Source organism: Lissotriton vulgaris, chromosome 11 (genome assembly GCF_964263255.1).
Source record: "Lissotriton vulgaris chromosome 11, aLisVul1.2, whole genome shotgun sequence".
Lineage (NCBI taxonomy): Eukaryota > Metazoa > Chordata > Amphibia > Caudata > Salamandridae > Lissotriton > Lissotriton vulgaris.
This window is the reverse complement of record NC_141699.1, coordinates 520,712,024-520,731,619: the sequence shown is the minus strand read 5'-3', so window position 1 is coordinate 520,731,619 and position 19,596 is coordinate 520,712,024. Positions and strand designations below refer to the sequence as shown.

Below are 19,596 nucleotides of genomic sequence, written 5' to 3'. Positions count from 1 at the left end.
TAAAGGTGATGCAGGGTTACGCGAGTTCTTCTGCGCCGCCTGGGTGACCACAGAGTCCGCCTTGGGGTGACCCGTAAGGCATGCTGGAGCTGATGACGTAGCTCTGTATTTTTTATCCAGCCTGGGTACGATTACCTGCAGGGAGGCTGGAGACTGCATGAGCTGCTTGCCCTGTTTAAGCAGATAATCAATGATCGGGATCGATCTAGTAGTTTTCTTAGTTGGTTCTTTAAAGTCATAGAGGAAACATTCAGTTTCCTGAGATTCCATGGACATATGGAACCTTTTGGCTGCCCTTTCCATGAGGTTATGGAAACCTCCAATATCTGCAGGTGGAGACTCAGAGGATTGCGGCTCCAGAGAGGCTGGAGAGTGAGTGACATAGTCTTGGTCCGCATCCACGTCCGTATCATCATCTCGGACCTCCCCTTCTTCATGTTCCCTTTCCTCTTCCTCGGACGAGACGGGGTCTTGAGCAGGGTCCTGTGTCCTAGGAAGAACCAGTGGAGGGGGTTTAAGCCTTGGCACCTGCGCAGGAACGGTCACAGCTGGCTGCGGGGTTGGCGGAACAGCAGGGGTGGCTTTCTGCGGAAACCGCTCTTTGTAGTCCTGAACGAGAAAGCGCAAGTCTGAAACCAAAGAGGCTGGCAAACACACCATTGGGGTCACCTGGGTGTGAACTTGGGTAGACACAACTGGAGGAACCGATTCTTCAGCCTCCTGCTCTTCGTCCGTACTCTGGCACTTGACGACCAAGTCTGAGGGGCTAGTGGCCTGGGTAAACATCTCTTCCTCCGGTTCCTGGTCCTGTAAGAGGCAGGATGGCGTCAGCTGTTGGACCTTACTAGGCAAAGTCATCTCCGGAGTAATCGGCATTTTGGTGATTCTGATGGAGACATGGGATGTCTGAGCGTCCATCGCATGTGACAGGAGCTCTGATTCTCTCCAGGTACCAGCAGCCGTCGATATGGTCTTCGTCGACGGTGTGTCCGTCGACGACGCTCTCGTCGACGGTGCCGTAGTTAGCTTTTCCGCTGTCGACTGCTTCGTCGTCGGCGCCGTCGTCGACGGAGCGCCCTTCGTCGACGGAGTGCCCTTCGTCGGCGGCTTCGTCGACGGTGCCGTCGTCGACGTCCTCGTCGACGGTGTCGTCGTTGATGTCCTCGTCGACGGTCTTGTCGTCGACGGTGCGGAGGATGAAAGCGGTCTTCCTGCTGACGACGAGTGTGTTAGAGTCGTCGATGAGGAGGACGCCGACGATGCCATCGTCGTCGATACCGTCGTTGTCGATGTAGAGACGGTCTTAAGCGATGAGGTGATCGCCGATTGCGCCGTCGTCACCGTAAGCAGTGGTTGCTTCCTGGGGACAGGAAGGTCCTTGCTAGATACGGCAGGCTTGCCCTCTGAAGACCTTTTGGACTTCTTAGGAGGGGTTGCTGAGTGGCCAGGCGAGGAAGCCCTAGGCCTCTTCAGGGAAAACTGTGAGGCGCCAGACATGCTCTCACCTTCGGAAATGAGGTCGCCTTCCGGTTTGTCCTTAAGCCTGTTCAGCCAAATTAGAAGTCTCCCTTCCCGGTCTTTCTGGGTCTTGACGGAGAACTTACGGCAAATCCTGCAGTCAATAGACTTGTGGTGAGGATAGAGGCAATATAGGCATTCCTCATGTTCGTCGTCCACGTGGAGCCTCAGTTTACCACAGGAGGCACAGGGACGGAAGAGTGCTCTCTTCTTGACATCAGCCATAGTAAGAAAGTCGAAAAAACTGTGAAATTTGAAGAAAATCCAAGATTCCTGAGGAGAACTCAGGTGGAGACTCCCTAGCACAACGTGCGGTAGAAAATCTGAGAGACTGAGGCTCCTCACAGGAAGGTTCTAGAGGGAGGTAGTTGCTGATTGGTTGTTTCTTTTACTTTGGTCCTTTTTTACAAAAGGACTCAGATAGGCTACCAAGGTGGGACCCTGGAGCCTACTCTGTTTGGTCCTTCCTGCATAAGGACCTAGATAGGTTACTAAGGAGAGCCCCTTAGACCTAATCTCTTTATGTATGTCTTAGGACATTACTTTTCTATATACCGGAGGCTCCCGTCTCGACGACGGGGAATGATTCAGGCATGTGAATCTATGAAAGACACCCAAATACTGGATAAGTTCACATTCTGCTCTTAATTGCACTTACACTATTTCCCTCCACGATATCCTGCTACTTTCCCTCGATTTTTTATTTTCTTGAGTCATGTTGCTTTTTAAATGCATCTGTCAGAGAACACTGCTGCAGCTAGTGTCTTGCTCTGTCCCATCCTCCGTTTCTTTCTTCTCCTTTGCCTCTGCCTTCTCCCCTCTCGTAGCCCTCAACCACAATACTTTTAATATGGCACTAGCATTGGCTAAGCAACAGCAGCGCCAGTCATTTTTAAAGCATAGAACATTTTATTTTCTATCCTTTCAAGGTGGTAAACATGTTACATCCATACACAATGTGATGGCCATCTTGATGTATAGAAAATTACAAATCAGAAACTTTCAAGAAGGTTGATGTATTTCATGACCAAACACAACATGGTGGCCATATTGAAGATAGAGAAAGGGTTTTTATACTTTTGAGATGGCTGCCACAGTGTCACTTGAGGGTGCGCCATGCAATGGGTAGCCTTCACAATACAATTTTTTTCTATACTTTCAAGATGGAAATGGCGGTTATGGTTAACGTATAGAAACTATTTACATGCTTTCAAAATGGCCACGGCTACCTGGCACGTTTATACCCTCCTTTTAAAATTCTCCCCTTTAACATCCATAGTCATATCTCTTGTCCATTCATTTCTCCCTATCCTTGTAACAACTTTACTTTTACCATAGCTGATTATATAATACTTAGCTCCCGTCTACCTGAAGTCACTCCACTTCAGGTTTTCCCTCCTACTTCTATTACCTAAATCCCCTTCCTCACAGTTCTCCCTTATGCCAAATCTCCTAAAACACCTTCCTCTTCCTCCCAACCCACAATAATTAACTGCAGTGTTCTGTTATTCTCTGTTCTCTTTGCTTTAAGCATATATGGTGACTGACTTGACCCGTATTATTATTTTTTCGACTTTCACCTTCATTGGTTACTTGCACAGCGATCAGGTGACCCCTGTGCCCTCGCAGGCGGTCGCTCCCTCCACGCTGCTCTGCCGCTCGCCTGCCTGCTGCCCTAGCTGCTGCCTGGCCGCCACCTGATCGCTGCAGACCTCCGCTCACCTCCTTCGCTGCCCTCCGCACCTTCCTCAGGGTCGCCTCTGCCCGCAGTCTGCCGCCTCTGCCCCCGCTCCTCACCGGCCCCGCTGCCCCAGTCACCTCCGTGCTTTCCGCCGCCGCTGACCCGTAGCACCGCCTCCCCTCCTCTCCCATTGGTCCTCCCGCCTCCCCGCTGACCCTCCCTCCCGGCTCCTACTTATGACGCCCCCTCAGCGACCGCGCAGCGGACGCGCGTAGCGGGAGCGCCGATTGAGCGCCGAAGGTGCGCCAAAGGTAAGCCTGTCCGCGCCTGGACCGCGCCCAGTGCCAGGACCCCTGAACCCCGCCGTCACCAGCCCACCCGCCGGACCTACGACGCCACCGAACTCAACGCCCTCAACGCGGGACGACTCCCGGGCTGTTACCGAGCCAACCCGAGACGCACCCACGGACCCTTCTGCTGCAACGCCTGCAAGTTCACCTGCATCCGGACCTGCACCACTCCAGCAGTGCTCAAGACCTCGACGAGCAACAGCAGCAACCACCTGAAGGGCATCCTGCTCAACACCCGCTCCGTCCACAGACACGCCGTCGAGCTCTGGAACCTGCTCGACACAACGTCACCAGACGTCGCCTTCCTCACGGAAACCTGGATGAACGCCTCTTCAGCGCCCGACATAGCCATCGCCATACCAGACGGCTACAAGATCATCCGGAGGGACTGCATCAACCACACCGGAGGAGGCATCACCATCGTCCACAGGAACACCATCCGCATCACGACCAACACCGACGACACCCTCGCAACCGCCGAGCACCTGCACTTTCAGGTCCACATCAACCCCAAGACCACCCTCAGAGGCACCCTCATCTTCAGACCCCCGGGACAACGCACACAATTCAGCGAAGACATCACCGACTTCATCAGCCCGCACGCCCTCTGCTCCGCTGACTACATCCTCCTCGGGGACCTCAACTTCCACATGGAGAACAACAACGACCGCAACACCACCACCCTGCTGGACAACCTCGCCAACCTGGGACTCAAGCAACTGGTGAACACCCCCACCCACTACGCCGGACACACACTCGACCCCGTCTTCTCATCCAGCAAGGACATCGCCTTCAGCCACGCCACCGGACTCCACTGGACGGACCACAGCTGCGTCAACTTCAGCTTCGCAAGGACCACGATCCACCACCACCAGCAACAGGCTGCACGCAGGAGCTGGAACAAGATCACAGCCGACCAGCTTGCATCCTCCCTGAGCAGGAACCCTCCCACCAGCACAACGAACCCTAGCCATGCGGCCACCAACCTCACGAAGTGGATCAGCGACTGGGCAGACGAGCTCGCCCCCCTGAGGACCCCGCCCAGCAGACCCGGTAGCAAGAAAGCCCCATGGTTCACCGACGAACTCAAGAGCTCCAAGAAGAACTGCCGAGTCCTCGAGAGAACCTGGAGCAGAGACCCAACACCGGACAACATGACTGCCCTCAAGCTCGCCTACCGAAAACACCACCAACTCATCCGCGCCACCAAGAAAACTGCATTCAAGGAACGACTGGACAACAACGCACACAACAGCAAAGAACTCTTCAACATCGTCAAAGAGCTCTCCAACCCCAACGCCGGAAACAATGACATCACCCCTTCGCAAGACCTCTGCAACTCCCTCGCCTCCTACTTCCACAACAAGATCGCGGACATACACAACAGCTTCAGCACTCAACCGACGAACACCACGACCGAACCACCGCCCCCCACCACCACCCTCCGCGCCTGGACTCCAATCAGCACCGAAGACACCGTCCGCACGATGAACTCCATCCACTCCGGATCTCCGACCGACCCCTGCCCTCACCACGTCTTCAACAAGGCCGACGCTGTCATTGCACCCCACCTGCGGGACATCATCAACACCTCCTTCGACTCCGCTACCTTCCCGGAGAGCTGGAAGCATGCCGAACTCAGCGCTCTACTCAAGAAGCCATCGGCTGACCCCACCGACCTCAAAAACTACCGCCCCATCTCGCTGCTCCCGTTTCCTGCAAAAGTCATCGAGAAGACTGTCAACAAGCAGCTGGCCGCCTTCCTCGAGACGAACGGATCCCTCGACCCCTCGCAGTCTGGCTTCCGGGCCAACCACAGCACAGGGACCGCCCTGATCGCAGTCACCGATGACATCCGAGCGCTGCTCGACAACGGAGAAACAGCGGCCCTCATCCTCCTCGACCTCTCCGCGGCCTTCGACACTGTCTGCCATCGTACCCTAGTACAACGCCTCAGCAACGTCGGAGTCCAGGAGAAGGCACTGGAGTGGATCATCTCCTTCCTCGCCGGAAGGACACAGAGAGTCCGCCTCCCTCCATTCAGATCTGAAGCCACCGAAGTCATCTGCGGCGTCCCTCAAGGCTCCTCGCTCAGTCCAACCCTCTTCAACATCTACATGAGCCCCCTCGCAGACATCGCACGCCAGCACAACCTCAACATCATCTCCTACGCCGACGACACCCAGCTGATCCTCTCCCTTACCAACGACCCCGCCACCGCCAGAGCCAACCTTCACGAAGGGATGAAAGAGGTAGCCGAATGGATGAAGAACAGCCGCCTGAAACTGAATTCAGATAAGACGGAAGTCCTCATCCTGGGATCCTTACCCGCCGCCTGGGACGACTCCTGGTGGCCCCCCGCCCTAGGCAGCGCATCCAAACCAACAGACCACGCACGCAACCTGGGCTTCATCCTGGACTCCTCCCTCTCCATGACCAGACAAGTCAACGCCGTCTCCTCATCGTGCTTCAACATCCTGCGCATGCTACGTAAGATCTTCCGGTGGATCCCCACCAAGACCAGGAAGACGGTCACCCAGGCCCTCGTCACCAGCCGTCTGGACTACGGCAACACCCTCTACGCCGGAACCACCGCCAAACTCCAGAAGAGACTCCAGCGGATCCAGAACGCCTCAGCACGACTCATCCTGGACATCCCCCGTCGCACCACATCTCCGGACACCTGAGAGACCTGCACTGGCTCTCCGTCAACAAGAGAATCACCTTCCGTCTCCTCACCCATGCACACAAAGCCCTACACAGCCAAGGCCCAGGATACCTCAACAGCTGCCTCAACTTCTACGCTCCCAAACGCCAGCTTCGATCGACCAGCCACGCCCTCGCCGCCGTCCCCCGCAACCGCAGAGCCACCACAGGGGGACGGTCCTTCTCCTACCTCGGCGCCAAGACATGGAACTCCCTCCCCACCCACCTCCGCCTGACCCAGGACCACCTCGCCTTTAGGAAGCAACTCAAGACCTGGTTGTTCGAGCAGTAGCAGACCCCCCCCCCGCGCCTTGAGACCCTCTGGGTAAGTAGTGCGCTATACAAATGCGATGATTGATTGATTGATTGATATTGAGTTGAAATATAAATACATATTTTAATGCAGTAATATTTTCTGTTGTCCCGAATCAGGAACAACTCCATCTACAGCCATGGTGTTAAATACTTTTAGCTTTCTACTTGATCATAACTTTTCTCTAATTCAGGAAATCGATGTGACTGTCAAAAAATAAGTACTCCTTTTACTGAAGATTTTCTGCCAAATTATTCCATTATTTTCACACACACAGATACACACATCATCTCCCACTACCAATATTAGAATTACATTTCTCCAGGCGATAGATCTGTAAAACAGCTCCATATTGACCACATTAACCTGAAGGCCTTTATATCACAGTGCGTACTACATTCGGGGTCCTCTATTGCATATAGTTTCCATACATTCCTTCCTTGTGTATCCTCTTCGGTTGCTCATTCATCTTTGCGCATCCACATTTCAGAAAGAGAAATCAAGGGCGTTGATCTTTAGTGGACCAGTTAGCTTCTCTCCATCACTCATGTCTGCTCTCACTCTCACAGACTGATAATCCCAACAAATTCAATACATTCTCCCAGTGGTTTATTGTTGTACATAACTTCCTACTACCATCCTGGCACATCAGCACAGACATGTATCTCCACTTAATGCACCTGTAACACTATCACAGCCCTCAAGTGATTATCACTTAGGGTTCCTTCTCAGGCATTTTAGCTACTGAACACAGACAATATGAAGTACTGATCTGCTACAACAGCTGTACTCCATGTAATGACACCAAATGGCCCTCAGACCTGGGGCCCACACCCATACCCACCAACCATGCCAGAAACCTCTGAATCATCATAGATAACAAGCTCACAATGAAATCACAGATCAATGCTATCTCCTCCTCCTGCTTCCTCACTCTGCGCATGCAATGCAAAATCTTCAAGTGGATACCCCTGTACATCAGACGCACCATGACACAGGCCCTCATTACCAGCCAACTGGACTATGGGAGCACTCGCTACATAGGAATCCCTGCACACCTCTTATATAGATTGCAAACCATACAGAACGCCGCAACTAGACTCATTCTTGACTTCACTAGAAAAACTCACAGCACATTCCACCTCAGGCAACTCCACTGGTTCCCCATACAGGAGACTAATTCAAGTTGCTGACCCATGCACTCAAGGCTCTACACAATCAAGGACCTGCCTATATTAACCACCACCTAAACTTACACCAATCGTTGAGAAGTTTAAGCTCCACCTATCACTTGTCCACCCTCCTCACATCTACCGAAGCAGAAGTGGATGGTGCTCCTTCTCTTACATCGCAGCGAAGACCTAGAACACCCTCCCCATGCAGACCAGGACTATCATCTCACTTCTGGTATTCTGGAGGGGCTTCAAGACCTGGCTATTGGAATGAGCCGCCCAGGACCTGCAAGCTCTTACATACCTTTCGGGTGACTAGCAGAGTTATATAAATCCAATTATAAGTATATGTACAATTGCATAAAATTGTACCGCCACAATCCTTTTTTTCTTTCATAATACAAGTTACATGTTGGTATCCAAAGACACAGAATATGGTTGTTTTCATAGCGGTGAATCGAGTTTTTGACGACTCATTATTACAGTTTTTCCCTAACAGCTTAAACGTTTAAAGTGTGCCTCTTTCATCATGGATGAGCATGCGTAATGAATAAGCACTCGAATTCTAGTGCCATTGTTGTACGCATGATGGTGTCAGTTTCCTCTGAAAAACAAACATTTTGTGGTATCAAATAAACACAAGTCAATTTTTGTGAAATGGCATCTCATTATTTTTCAACTTCCCACTACATAAATAAGTAATCAATTACCTACAATAACACAGAGCTTACCAAATTGACATTATTTATGATTTCAAATATCCGAGTTCTCACTTTCTCCAATTTCTGATCGTATTTTTTAAACTGAAAGGAAAGAAATGAACTAATATTAACATGATGATACAGCTTTGGAAGTGAAAGCAGATTTTCTTTTGAATACATTCACTCAGATCAACATGCATATTTTCTGAAACATTTAATCCGTGCTAAAATTAAAGCACCAATTAGGAGTCTTTAGAGACCATGACACCCTTTTCACTCTAAAGATTTGTACATCTGTAATTGGACCTGCTCTTCATATGTGGCAACCCTTTTAAAGCTCTTTTGAAGTACACAAAAAGGGGGCCACAAACCACTGGCAATCAGGATACCTGACAAAGTGAAACAGACTTTATGGGTATCGCTACTTTAGCTGTCTGAAAAGGTTTAGGGGCCTATTACGATCTCGAACGTAAAGACTCCAACCTTATGTCGGATACTTTACGACCAAGCTCATCGGTTTTAATTCCAACTGGATGATTACAATACAGTCATTTGGTATTGAAACTGGCTGCTCATTCCGGCTGGCTTCCGATGAGCTCCAGGAGCTGGTCGGCCAGTCAAAGACCGGCCTATAATCCCATAGAAAGGCATTTCTGCCTTCGGGATTACGATGCTTGGTTTCCCACCGGCTTTTCATGCCGGGTTTTCCAACATGGAAAGCCTGTCGGAATGTAAGTTTGGAGGGCCCCTAGGAGGGCCTATTTTTCCTTGTGGCCTCTGGTTGGGGGCCGAGGGGGCACCTATAGTGCCCACCGTTAATTCCTGCACCTTGTGGCAGACACCTTGAGGTGCCTGCCACGGGGTGAAGGGAATAAGTCAATCTCCCATTTCTCTATGGGAGCATGTGTTATGGGAGCTTGTGTTACGGCCACTACAAAAGCTCCCATAGAGAAATGGAAAAATGCGGCCAATGCTTGCATCGTAATAGTGGTGTCGGTTCTGCTGACCGGAGGTCAGTTGGTCCAGAGACTGCGACAGTGACATCGTAATCAAGCTCTTAATGTCACCAAAACACATCCTTCACAACATACAATAGATATAATACCACTGGTGCCACTCAAGATTTTGAACAGGTGCAGCACTGAGAGTGCACAACGCCTGGTGTGCGTGCATTCAAAACTTTTTTGAAGAGTCAGAAATCTGTGTGCCTGTGTATAACAGTGATTTAGGCTGCATTTGGGCTACCTGCAATAACAGTGATCTACTGGCTAATAGATACCGCTAGAAGGTGGTTCTGAAACTAGGGGCGTCCTGGATTTTTCGCTTTTTGAGCACCTAATTGTTGAGCTTTTACTGTGGGGAGCCTCATAATCTGGGACTCACCCACAGTGAACTCATAATGAAGGAGACTTCATGGAGATTTTACTGGTGTTCCCCTGGCTTGACTAGGCCGCTGCACAGCAGCTGGAGTATGGGGCACTGGGCGGGTTACATGCAGACACATGTGTACATGCATGTGCACACGTGTTGGGGCTGCGCAGGGGAGATTCCTAGCATGCGCAGTCCAGGAACAGCTACAGTGAATGGTGTGGCAGGACTTTCGCAGAATTGGGTGGTGATATGGAATAAGCTTTATACACTAGAAGGAACCATGCCAGGGAAAGTCAGTGTGTTTTACTGTGTTTTTCACTTCATTATTCCCTTATGGGGAAGTGGAACCCATGGCTAGAGTAACTTCCACAAGGCCTCCAGATTCCAGACACGCACTAAAGGCCAGTGTAGCAGATGTGAAAAGAAGTATTCTGCAGAGTCCAAAGTCATATTTGTGCTGCTATTGGGTCGTCCAGAAATGTCATATTGAACAGAGTCCCTGGCTGGGGTCTGGCCCTGGCAGGTTAGATTAATGACCTTTCCTCCCAGAGCGAAGATCTTCCCTCCAAGGAGAAAAGATAGGTAGAGCTACAAGCCAATCCATCAACTGCTGTCGCTGGGTGCCGGGCACCAAGCTGAACCATGGTGAGGGCAGTGAGGGGGGGAGGAGTTGGGTTTCACAGGTCATGTGGCCAAAGACACTGGACGACACCATTTTGAACAAACCCAGAGGCTGTACAAGAAGGAGGGAGCCGGGACAGGACGGTGATGTGTCACTGTTTGATAGGACACATGGAGGCTTCCTGACAGCCCCCTAGTCAACTTTTAAAAAGTACTTGCACAGGAAGAGAAGCTCTCTCTCGGGTGTGGTCTGCTGAGGCAGAAGGGGCTGGAGCCTGGCAATAGGCAGTTGGAAGGAGAGACCCCCTGACTGTCACCCAGGCCCCTAACAGCACCAGAAGAAGAGCCCAGGACCAGTGCGCAGAAGAAGAGGCCTCTGCGCAGGAAGAAAGGCACAGGGAGCCACTGAAGACCGCTCTCTGCAGAATGCACCCTCTTGGGGACGGGGAGGACGAAGGAGAAAACTCCCAGTGGCCGAGGGACGCCACCAGGAGCAAGGAGACACGAAAATGGGGCAGATCAGACACCCAGGGGATGAGATATGGCCCCCTTTGACCCCTAATAAGACCGACGATGAAGTGCATGGGGCTCCGCCGCTGACCTCAGAGATGCACCTGGGGTAATTTAACTTCGTCTTATCCCTATTGAGTGTGTACTCTGAAACCTCCGCATAGTCTTGGATCGACTTCATGAGGGCCGGTATGGCGTTTGCTGCGTCCTTGGTCACAACTACAATGTCGTCCGCGTATGCATATCTATGTGGCTCCAGGGAAATCTTGTGCGAGTCTGGACTGTTTTGGCAACCTGGACCAATAAAGTATCTAGGACTGGAATTCACAAACGACCTCATCTCCACTCTAGAGGTTAACGAATCCATCATGTTAAAAAAAATCACAAATCTTCAAGAAGGGTGGTCCCCAAAATTCCTATTGTGGTGGGGAAGGGTCGAAACGGTTAAAATGATGATCGCTCCTCTCATGAACTATCTCGTTAGTATGCCCCCCATGATGCTATCGGATAACTTTTTAAATAAGGTGGAAAAGGCTATTAGTAACTTCCTATGGCAAGGGGGAAAAGCAAGGATCTCCACAAGTAAATTAAGGCTCGGGAAGAACATGGGAGGAGTTGGCCTTCCTAATTTTCAGAAATTATCAAATAGCATTCCTCTGCAAACAGAGAACTGCATGGTTCATAGATAATCCTAACTACAAACCACAATGGGTAGATGTGGAATTAGAACTCACTAAAGGAATCCCCCTCCAAGCGATTATGACTATGCAGACAAATAAAATGGAACACTCTAAATACATCATCGCAAATACAAAAAAAGCCCTAAAACATATGGAGACCTCACAACAAAAATGGGTGCCTCAAATTTACAGGCGATCTGGAACATCCCTGTGATAAAAATAAATAAATAAACTATTCTGGAAAGATTGGTCCCACAAAGGGATCAACTTCCTCAAAGACCTATACAACGAGACTGGTCCTATTCCATTCTCCACACTTAAAAAAGATAAGGGCTTTACCGAGTTAGACTTTTATGACTTCCAGAAATTGAAAGTCCAGATCACGAAACTTGCCTCTAATTTTCACCCCCCTCACTCCCCTCAAAACTCACCCAATGACTAGGAGCAGGTCACACAGTCTCAAGGATTTACAAACTTCTGATCTGAGAACAATGCAAACAACACTTGAATGTCAAAGTGGGAAGCAGAACCTAACATCAAAACAAATATACTGGACTGGAAGCAAATACACACAATGCCCTTCAAACACAAAATGTCCCCTACTCCGTCACAAACAAAATTTATGATCATAAACAGGTCATACTGGACCCCTGAACGTCTATTTAGATTAAATCTAATCCAATCCCCACTCTGCTGGAATTGCAATGCCCACACAGGTGATTTATCTCACATTCCTCTGTTATGCTCAATGCTAGAAAAGTTTTGGGATAAAATTGTCAAATACATTTCACTGACTTAATATCCGCCCGGTTAAGGAACTATCTTATATTTTGGCTGGCTTTTTGGATCATGAATTGACAGGGGAGGATGAACGCTTTCTGCTTGACTTAATGTTGACACTTGCGTGTAAAATAGTCCTCTGTAATTGGAAGACCTATGGGAAAATCACATCCAAGAAATGGCAAGAATGGTTACTTTTTTAAGAGGAGCAGATAATATTGTCTTAAATACCTCCCCTGGAAGCCCAGACACAGGAAACTATGGAAGGCGATTGTCGCTAACACTAAGGTTTTTAAACCCCTTGAGCTGCTAGACCAAAATGATCATGCTACATATCACCTTACACCCCCCACTGCCCTTGGAGACCTCCCGCGGGAACTAATTGAAGGCTTCCCCCCTTTTTTGATTTGACTTTAATACACTACCTCTAGTCCTTTGGCACTGAGCTCTACCCTCGCTCCTCTCTATTTCCCCTCCTTCTATACCTCTGCTCTCTCAACTTTCCTTCTCTTTTTTCTAACCTTATTCTGCGGGCATTGTACTGTTCAGAAATTGAACCTTGCTAGAATTTGGTCTATCAGCTAATTCATGGATAATAGGCTGTGCATGAAGTCCGGTCACATTCAGCTTGTACCCCAGCGAAACATTACAGAGGAAAGTACAACTCAGCATATGGACCAGACATGATCCTACCAAGTTCATCAAGTGTACATGGTATCTCATCAAAGTTCTCGGTGATTAAGGCCTTCGGCGTGCCTGGTCGCTGAACCTATTTCTTGTCTCCATTTGCATTTAATGGATTGTAATATTCTGTCCGTTCCACCCCTTGTTGTCTTCTAATATTGGTAACATGAATGACGTGATGTACACACAATACTTCGCCCGTTCTTTTATGTATTTTGTCTTGTAAGTTGTAATCAATATAATTTTCTTGAATTAAAAACGCAATACCCCGGGGTGGGTCAGGTCCCGGGAGCAGCCCCAGGAGGAAGCAAAGCCGGGGGGTTCCATTGCGCCCCTGTGAAGATGACAGAAGGGGCCAGGAGCCCACCCTGGCCCCCGGTAATGTGAAGGAGGGGGGCGGGGGAGCACAATCGCGCCCCCCATTAAAATTGCGCAAAGGGGGCTCCAGGAGTCTGCCCTGGCCCCCCGCCGATGCGGGGAGCACCGTTGTACCCCCTCAAGATGTCCCGGGGCCCGGGACACGATGACTTGGCCCTGAAGTCATGGAGGGGGCCAGGGATCCCATCCCTGGGCCCCAACGTCACGGAGGGGGCCCGGGACCCCATCCCCTGGCCCCAAAGTCCGGCCGGAGGCCGGAAGAGTGCTGCCGCACTCCCCCGCAGTCCAGAAGGACCAGAGGAGGTAGACGCATCTGCCCACGGGAGCAGGCAGACCCGTAGTACCCAGCTGGCTCCTGTGGCCGCACACAGGGTGCTGGCTGGGAGGGAACCAGCAGGGGCAGCCGGGGGTGGGCTCCCCAGGCTGCCCTCAGCCCAGCAGTTCGCGCGGGGTGCCCAGGTGGGACCGAGCACCCCGCAAGCTTCGGAGGAGCGGTGAGGGACCTGGGAGGGACCGGGCCCCCAAAACACGGGCAGAACAGCCAGGGTTGGACTCCCCGAGCTGTCACACTTACCTGGGGGTCCGGGTGGGACTGGGCCCTCCAACCCACCAAAGACGCAGCCGAAGGCCACAGTGCGGCTCTCCCCGAAGCAGCGGGATAGCCGCTCAATACTTATGCAACAAAGTCCATAATGCCTTGCATGTCAGGACCGGCCTGCAGGGGCAATCCAGCGTTTTCAAGGCTTCTGGTGGCCCCAGAAGAGCGGGGTCACCAACACATGTGCTAAGGGAGCTGCTAGAGAAGGGCAGTCTCCTCCCTGCACGAAGAGGAAAGTCCCAACCTAAGTGTCTTGGGGATTGGAGAGAATAACCCCTCAAGGGCTCAGCTTACATTCTAAACCTTCTGGGCTGGAACTTTTGTTTTTTAGCTGAGGGTGATTGAAAAGTGCTTCGTGAAGGGCTGAGGTGGTGGATGACTGGAAGAAAGCATCCCCTGGAGATGAAGAAGTGTAATTGTACCACAAATGCTTATGCAAATGTTATTCCTTATAGAGGGACTGAAGGTCATGTGTGATGTGAAGTACTGGTACAAGGTGATGGCCTACGCAAAGTGGGGTTATGTATCAGACATTCTTGCTAGGGTGTTTGGCTTTATATGTATAATCCTGTAATCATCTGTGATGCCTTTAGGGGCTGTAATTGCAATGCATTGTTAATGATATCCAAATGTTATGAGTATTGTCATTCTAAAGTGTGTGTAAACATGTATTCTAGCTGCTGCGCTTAGGTGAATACCCCAGACTGTTATCCCTTAATATGTAGGGGTGCATACTTTATGGTCAGTAGGAGATGCTCAGTCAGGGTCATGTGTCACCAAGGCAGGTTTACCCCTGTTTAATGCTTGTTGAGGTAATGGGGGGAACGCCACTGGGATGGTGCCAGTGCGCAGGGCCCTCGCTCCAGGTTATGTTCAACTAATTGCATTGGGGGCAAGATGATGTGCATACATGAGAGAGGCGGTACTAGACCCCACCCCCCTGTGGGAGGGGTGGAGATGTTATGCAATGTCACAAAGTAATTCCATCAGCTTATGTATATTTGTAAATTGGTGCATAGTATTGAGTAGTGTGTGTGTGTTTAATAAACGTACTCTTACAAAGCAAAGTACAGACAGGACAATCAATTATTGAGTGTTATTTTTGCGCACCTACAACTGGCGATTACTAGCCCACACCACCTCCATTGAGAAAGCCTCAGACTGCTCTGCAACGCTACCCTCTGAGAGTCAGGCGCTACAATTGGGTGTTTGGTTCCCAGTGAAGGACAAATGTAGTCGTGTTATTTGTGCAGGCCTCACAGATGCTGCCTCGTTTTCCAACATTGGTGTCTAGCGGCAGGAAACATAGTATCCAATTCTGGTGCGCAATTATAGCATTTGATAAGTCCAGTTTTGCCACAAATTACCTATGCAGTAATGAGCAAATGGAAGAGCGCAAGGCTCTGAGAAGGGTTCAAAGTTTTAGTTATCTGAACTAAAGGTATGGGAAAGGAAAGCCCCGCGCCCATATATGTCATGTGAAGATAGTATGGCTTAAATGTAAACTGTATTGATATTACTGCGCTATGTTGATTATCATGTGCTTGCGAGATGGTGCTTTCCAGGAAATCTATACTACTAGTATAAAGAGAGAACAGAAACCTTTTGGCAAGGTAAACTCGGGAACCACAGCGCCAATCCACACACCCAATACATTGTTGGAATCCTCAGGGTGTGTAGATGGACATAGGCGATATAAAAAAAAAAAAGTAAATTAAAAAATTAAAATTTACAAACAAGTAGTCCCCTAAAACTAGCGCCGGCCGCGACGTAGCGCTGACCGCGACCTAGACGTGCGTGATGACGACAGGCGGGGAGGAGCTGGGAGGAGCGGTGACGAGCGGCGAGGAGTGGCGGTGAAGTCCGGGCCTCGGGGAGGAGCGGCGGCTCAGGTAAGGCGAGACGGGAGGCGGGAGGCGGCAGGCGGTCTGAGCAATGTCGGGGCGGGCAGGGGCCTGGGAGTGGCGGTCAAGTCCGGAGCGTCGCTCAGGTAAGGCAGAGGCGGGAGGCAGGCGGGCGGGAGGCAGGCGGGCGGGAGGCAGGGGGGCGGTCTAGGCAATATCGGGGTGGGCGGGCGGGGGCCCGGCCGGGACTGCACAAAAGACGAAAATGCTGCCCCAGCCCCTTTCTGCCCCGGGCAACGCCGGGGCGGGCTGCTAGTTATTACATACAAATATTCTAAACCATATTGTACACCTTTGAACCCTAACACTACATGCACTACACCTGCATGAGGAGGGTGTCTCCTCAAAAGATAGGGAGAGCAACTGTTACCTACATCACAGAGGGGAGTGTAGGGGTGGGTTGACCTTTATGGGGGACAGGAGAAAAAAGGGATCCTGGGAGGTTCTCGCGCTTTTAAGGGCAGGGAGGGTTTCCACGGAAGGGGCCTCAGATATCCTTCCCCCGCTGAAAGTTTCTTGCTATTGGCGCAGGCCAAATCCACTGGAAGGGTGGGGCAGGAGGTTTCTTCACCCCGGGTAGTAACACCCCAGGGGTTACCATGGGGGGGACCCAACAAACTTTTCCCACGGTGGGAGGAGGGTGTGGTAGAATTCAGTGTCCGGCAGGCCCCCCAGGTTAACTGGTGGTAAAGTGAGCAACGCAGGGGTGGCCCCAAAGGAGGGTAGTTCTTGAGTGATGGTGTGTAGTGGTGGCCCCTAGGTGGGCTAGGTAACTGATCCAGTGGAGATCTGGGTGGGGATGATGTGCTCCCTTAGGTTAGTGGTGGACAGTGAACAGTCCGGTAGGTCCTGTGGGATTTGGACCCAAGGACCAGGAGCATGGGGGTGTTCCCCTAGCTCGAGGCAGGAGGTGGACTTATGCAAGGTAGTACCACCCTGAAGGCAGTTGGGGCCTATCTTAAGTGAAGGGACCCTGCTCTTCAGAAGGGGTGGTGCAGGCCATCCAGGGACCATGTAGGTCCCTGGACGGTCTCCCAAGGCGCTGCCGGGAGACCGGGGAGAGCCATGAGAAGTGGGCCTGGGTCTATCTAACTCGGGACCCACAGGCTCTCTAAGGGTACTCCGGGAAGAGAGTGCGCCTCTCGGAGGGAAGGGTTCATAGGCCCTGTTCTCGCAGCGGAGAACAAGGAAGGGGTCTAGGTTCCCAGGGTAGTTTCCGTGTGGCGCTACTGACAGAGGGGGAATGAGCTTTAGGGGGTCTGACGAGGCACCCTCAGTGTTCCTCCCTAGCACTGCCAGTGTGGTAGTGAGGCCGGTCTGAGGTTCTATTTTTGGAGTCAGGCCATTGGCCAGAGGAGCTTTTCTGTGTTGGAAAAGCATGAGTGGCTGTGTTTTATTTAGGGAAGCCAGTCATCCCGATAGGGTGGTGGCAGCAAAATTACCTCAGGGGCTGGCTGAGGGTGAGGGTCCAGAGAGGTTGCACCTTTGGGGTGCAAGGACCAAAACGGAGAGAGGGTACTGGTTGGAACAAACTCTGAAAGGGAGACCAGCAAGTGACCCGGGGATGGGATGTAGTCCTATCCCAGGAGACTGCATCAGTGCTGAGGCACTGTACCCTTGTCCAGAGAAGGGGTAGACACAGTGTTGCATGCCCAAGGGCAAAGGTGGGCCTAGGTGGGCTGAGTCCCTGCAAGACCATGAGTGACCTGGAGGTATCTAACCTAGAGCCTGAAGGGCTCTTAGGGTAGTCTGTGATCTCTGTCATGGGTGGAGATTTCATGGATGGGAGGAGCAGGTGGTCTAAGTGGATAACTGGTGAGTAAGGGGGGGTCTGGTCAGAACCCCTTATAACTAGTTATCGCTGACTACGGGAAGTGTACCCATGTAGAGTGGCTACTTTTTCCCTGTAGGAATCAGCTGGGCGTGGCGTGTGTTAGAAGGTGGTTCTGACACTAAGGGCCGCCCAGATTTTTTGCTTTTTGAGCACCTAATTGTGGAGCTTTTACTGTGGGGGAGCCTCATAATCTGGGACTCAGCCACAGTGAACTCATAATGAAGGAGACTGCAAGGAGATTTTACTGGTGTCCCCCTGGCTTGACTAGGCCGCTGCGCAGCAGCTGGAGTATGGGGCACCGGGCTGGTTACATGCAGACACATGTGTACATGCGTGTGCACATGTGTAGGGGCTGCGCAGGGAAGATTTCTAGCGTGCGCAGTCCAGGAGCAGCTACAGAGTGAATGGTGTGGCAGGACTTATGCAGAATTGGGTGGTTATATGGAATAGGCTTTATACACTGGAAGGAAACATGCCAGGGAAAGTCAGTGTGTTGCACAAGTTACTTCTTGTGTAACGATATATCTGTAAGAGACATTAGTTAGTGATAGATTCCTTACTTTAGAATATCCCCAGGCGTCAGACTGGATCCGTAAACATTCGCGTAGCAATACCCCTGCGCGTCGGTAGGCGTCGTCCGTGGCTCCGCATCCGTCGTCGGCGTAGTTAGCCCCGGAATGACGTCGCTGGAGTACTTAGACGCCGCCCTCGCGCGCTGGCGTCAGTTCTTATACACAGCTTTTCTGCGACAGATACGCAGAGCCATGATAGAACCAACACTGGTGCCATGAAACTAGGGCCCTCAAAGGGGATGACCTTAACCCTAGATATCGGTTTGCAGAACGGGGAGGATGGGTGGGTTGGTAAGGAATCTATCACTAACTAATGTCTCTTACAGATATATCGTTACACAAGCAGTAACTTGTGCATCTGAAAGAGACACGTTAGTGATAGATTCCTTATCTTAGAATAGATACCCCAGCAATACCAACCCCGGTGGTGGGTCTGCGAACCAATAATCACACCAGAAAGTCCTGGAGGACGGAACAGCCAAAGAAGTCATCCCTCCGGACTTGGCTGTCCAGGTAGTAGTGTCTTGCGAATGTGTGCAGCGAGGCCCACGTAGCTGCCTGACAAATGTCCTGAAAGGGGACTCCCCGGCTCAGGGCAGTAGTAGTCGCCATGGCCGGAGTGGAGTGGGCCCTCAGCCCAACAGGAGGTTCCTTCTTAGCCAAAGAGTAACACGTTTGGATGCACAACACGATCCACCGAGAGATGGTCCGCTTGTGCACCGTCCGTCCTTTCTTAGCGCCCACGTAACCAACAAAGAGTTGGTCATCCACCTGGAACTAGCGTGTGCGATCCAGATAATAAGAGAGCGCACGTTTTGGGTCCAGACGGTGGAGTCTCTCTTCCTCTTTCGAGGGATGCGGAGCCGGAAAGAAGGTGGGCAAGGTGATGGACTGCCCGATGTGGAAGGCTGTGACTACCTTGGGCAGGAAAGAGGGTTTTGTCCGCAACACAACCTTGTCCGGCTAGACAGAAAGGAAATGAGGTTTAGAGGAAAGAGCCTGGAGCTCACTCACTCTCCTGGCAGAGGTGATGGCAACCAGGAAAGCAGTCTTAAGTGTAAGAAGACGTAGAGGACAATTATGAAGCGGCTCAAAGGGACCGCACATCAAGTAAGTTAGAACCAGGTTCAAGTCTCACTGGGGCATCACGAAAGGAACAGGAGGGAACATAAGAGTTATGCCCTTTAAGAATCTGTTTACAATTGGGGACTTGAACAAAGAAA

The 19,596-nt window shown here is 51.2% G+C and overlaps 1 protein-coding gene across 1 annotated transcript in view; it reads right to left on the bottom strand.

Annotated features, from left to right (window-relative positions):
* LOC147683099 (zinc metalloproteinase-disintegrin-like VLAIP-B) overlaps window positions 1–19,596 on the bottom strand; it is a 4,305,256-nt gene that overhangs the window by 3,365,483 nt on the left and 920,177 nt on the right. Inside the window, exon 9 of the mRNA XM_086942498.1 lies at window positions 8,472–8,543. Coding sequence (XP_086798624.1) covers window positions 8,472–8,543 — 72 coding nt within the window. The remainder of the gene's footprint in view (window positions 1–8,471; window positions 8,544–19,596) is intronic.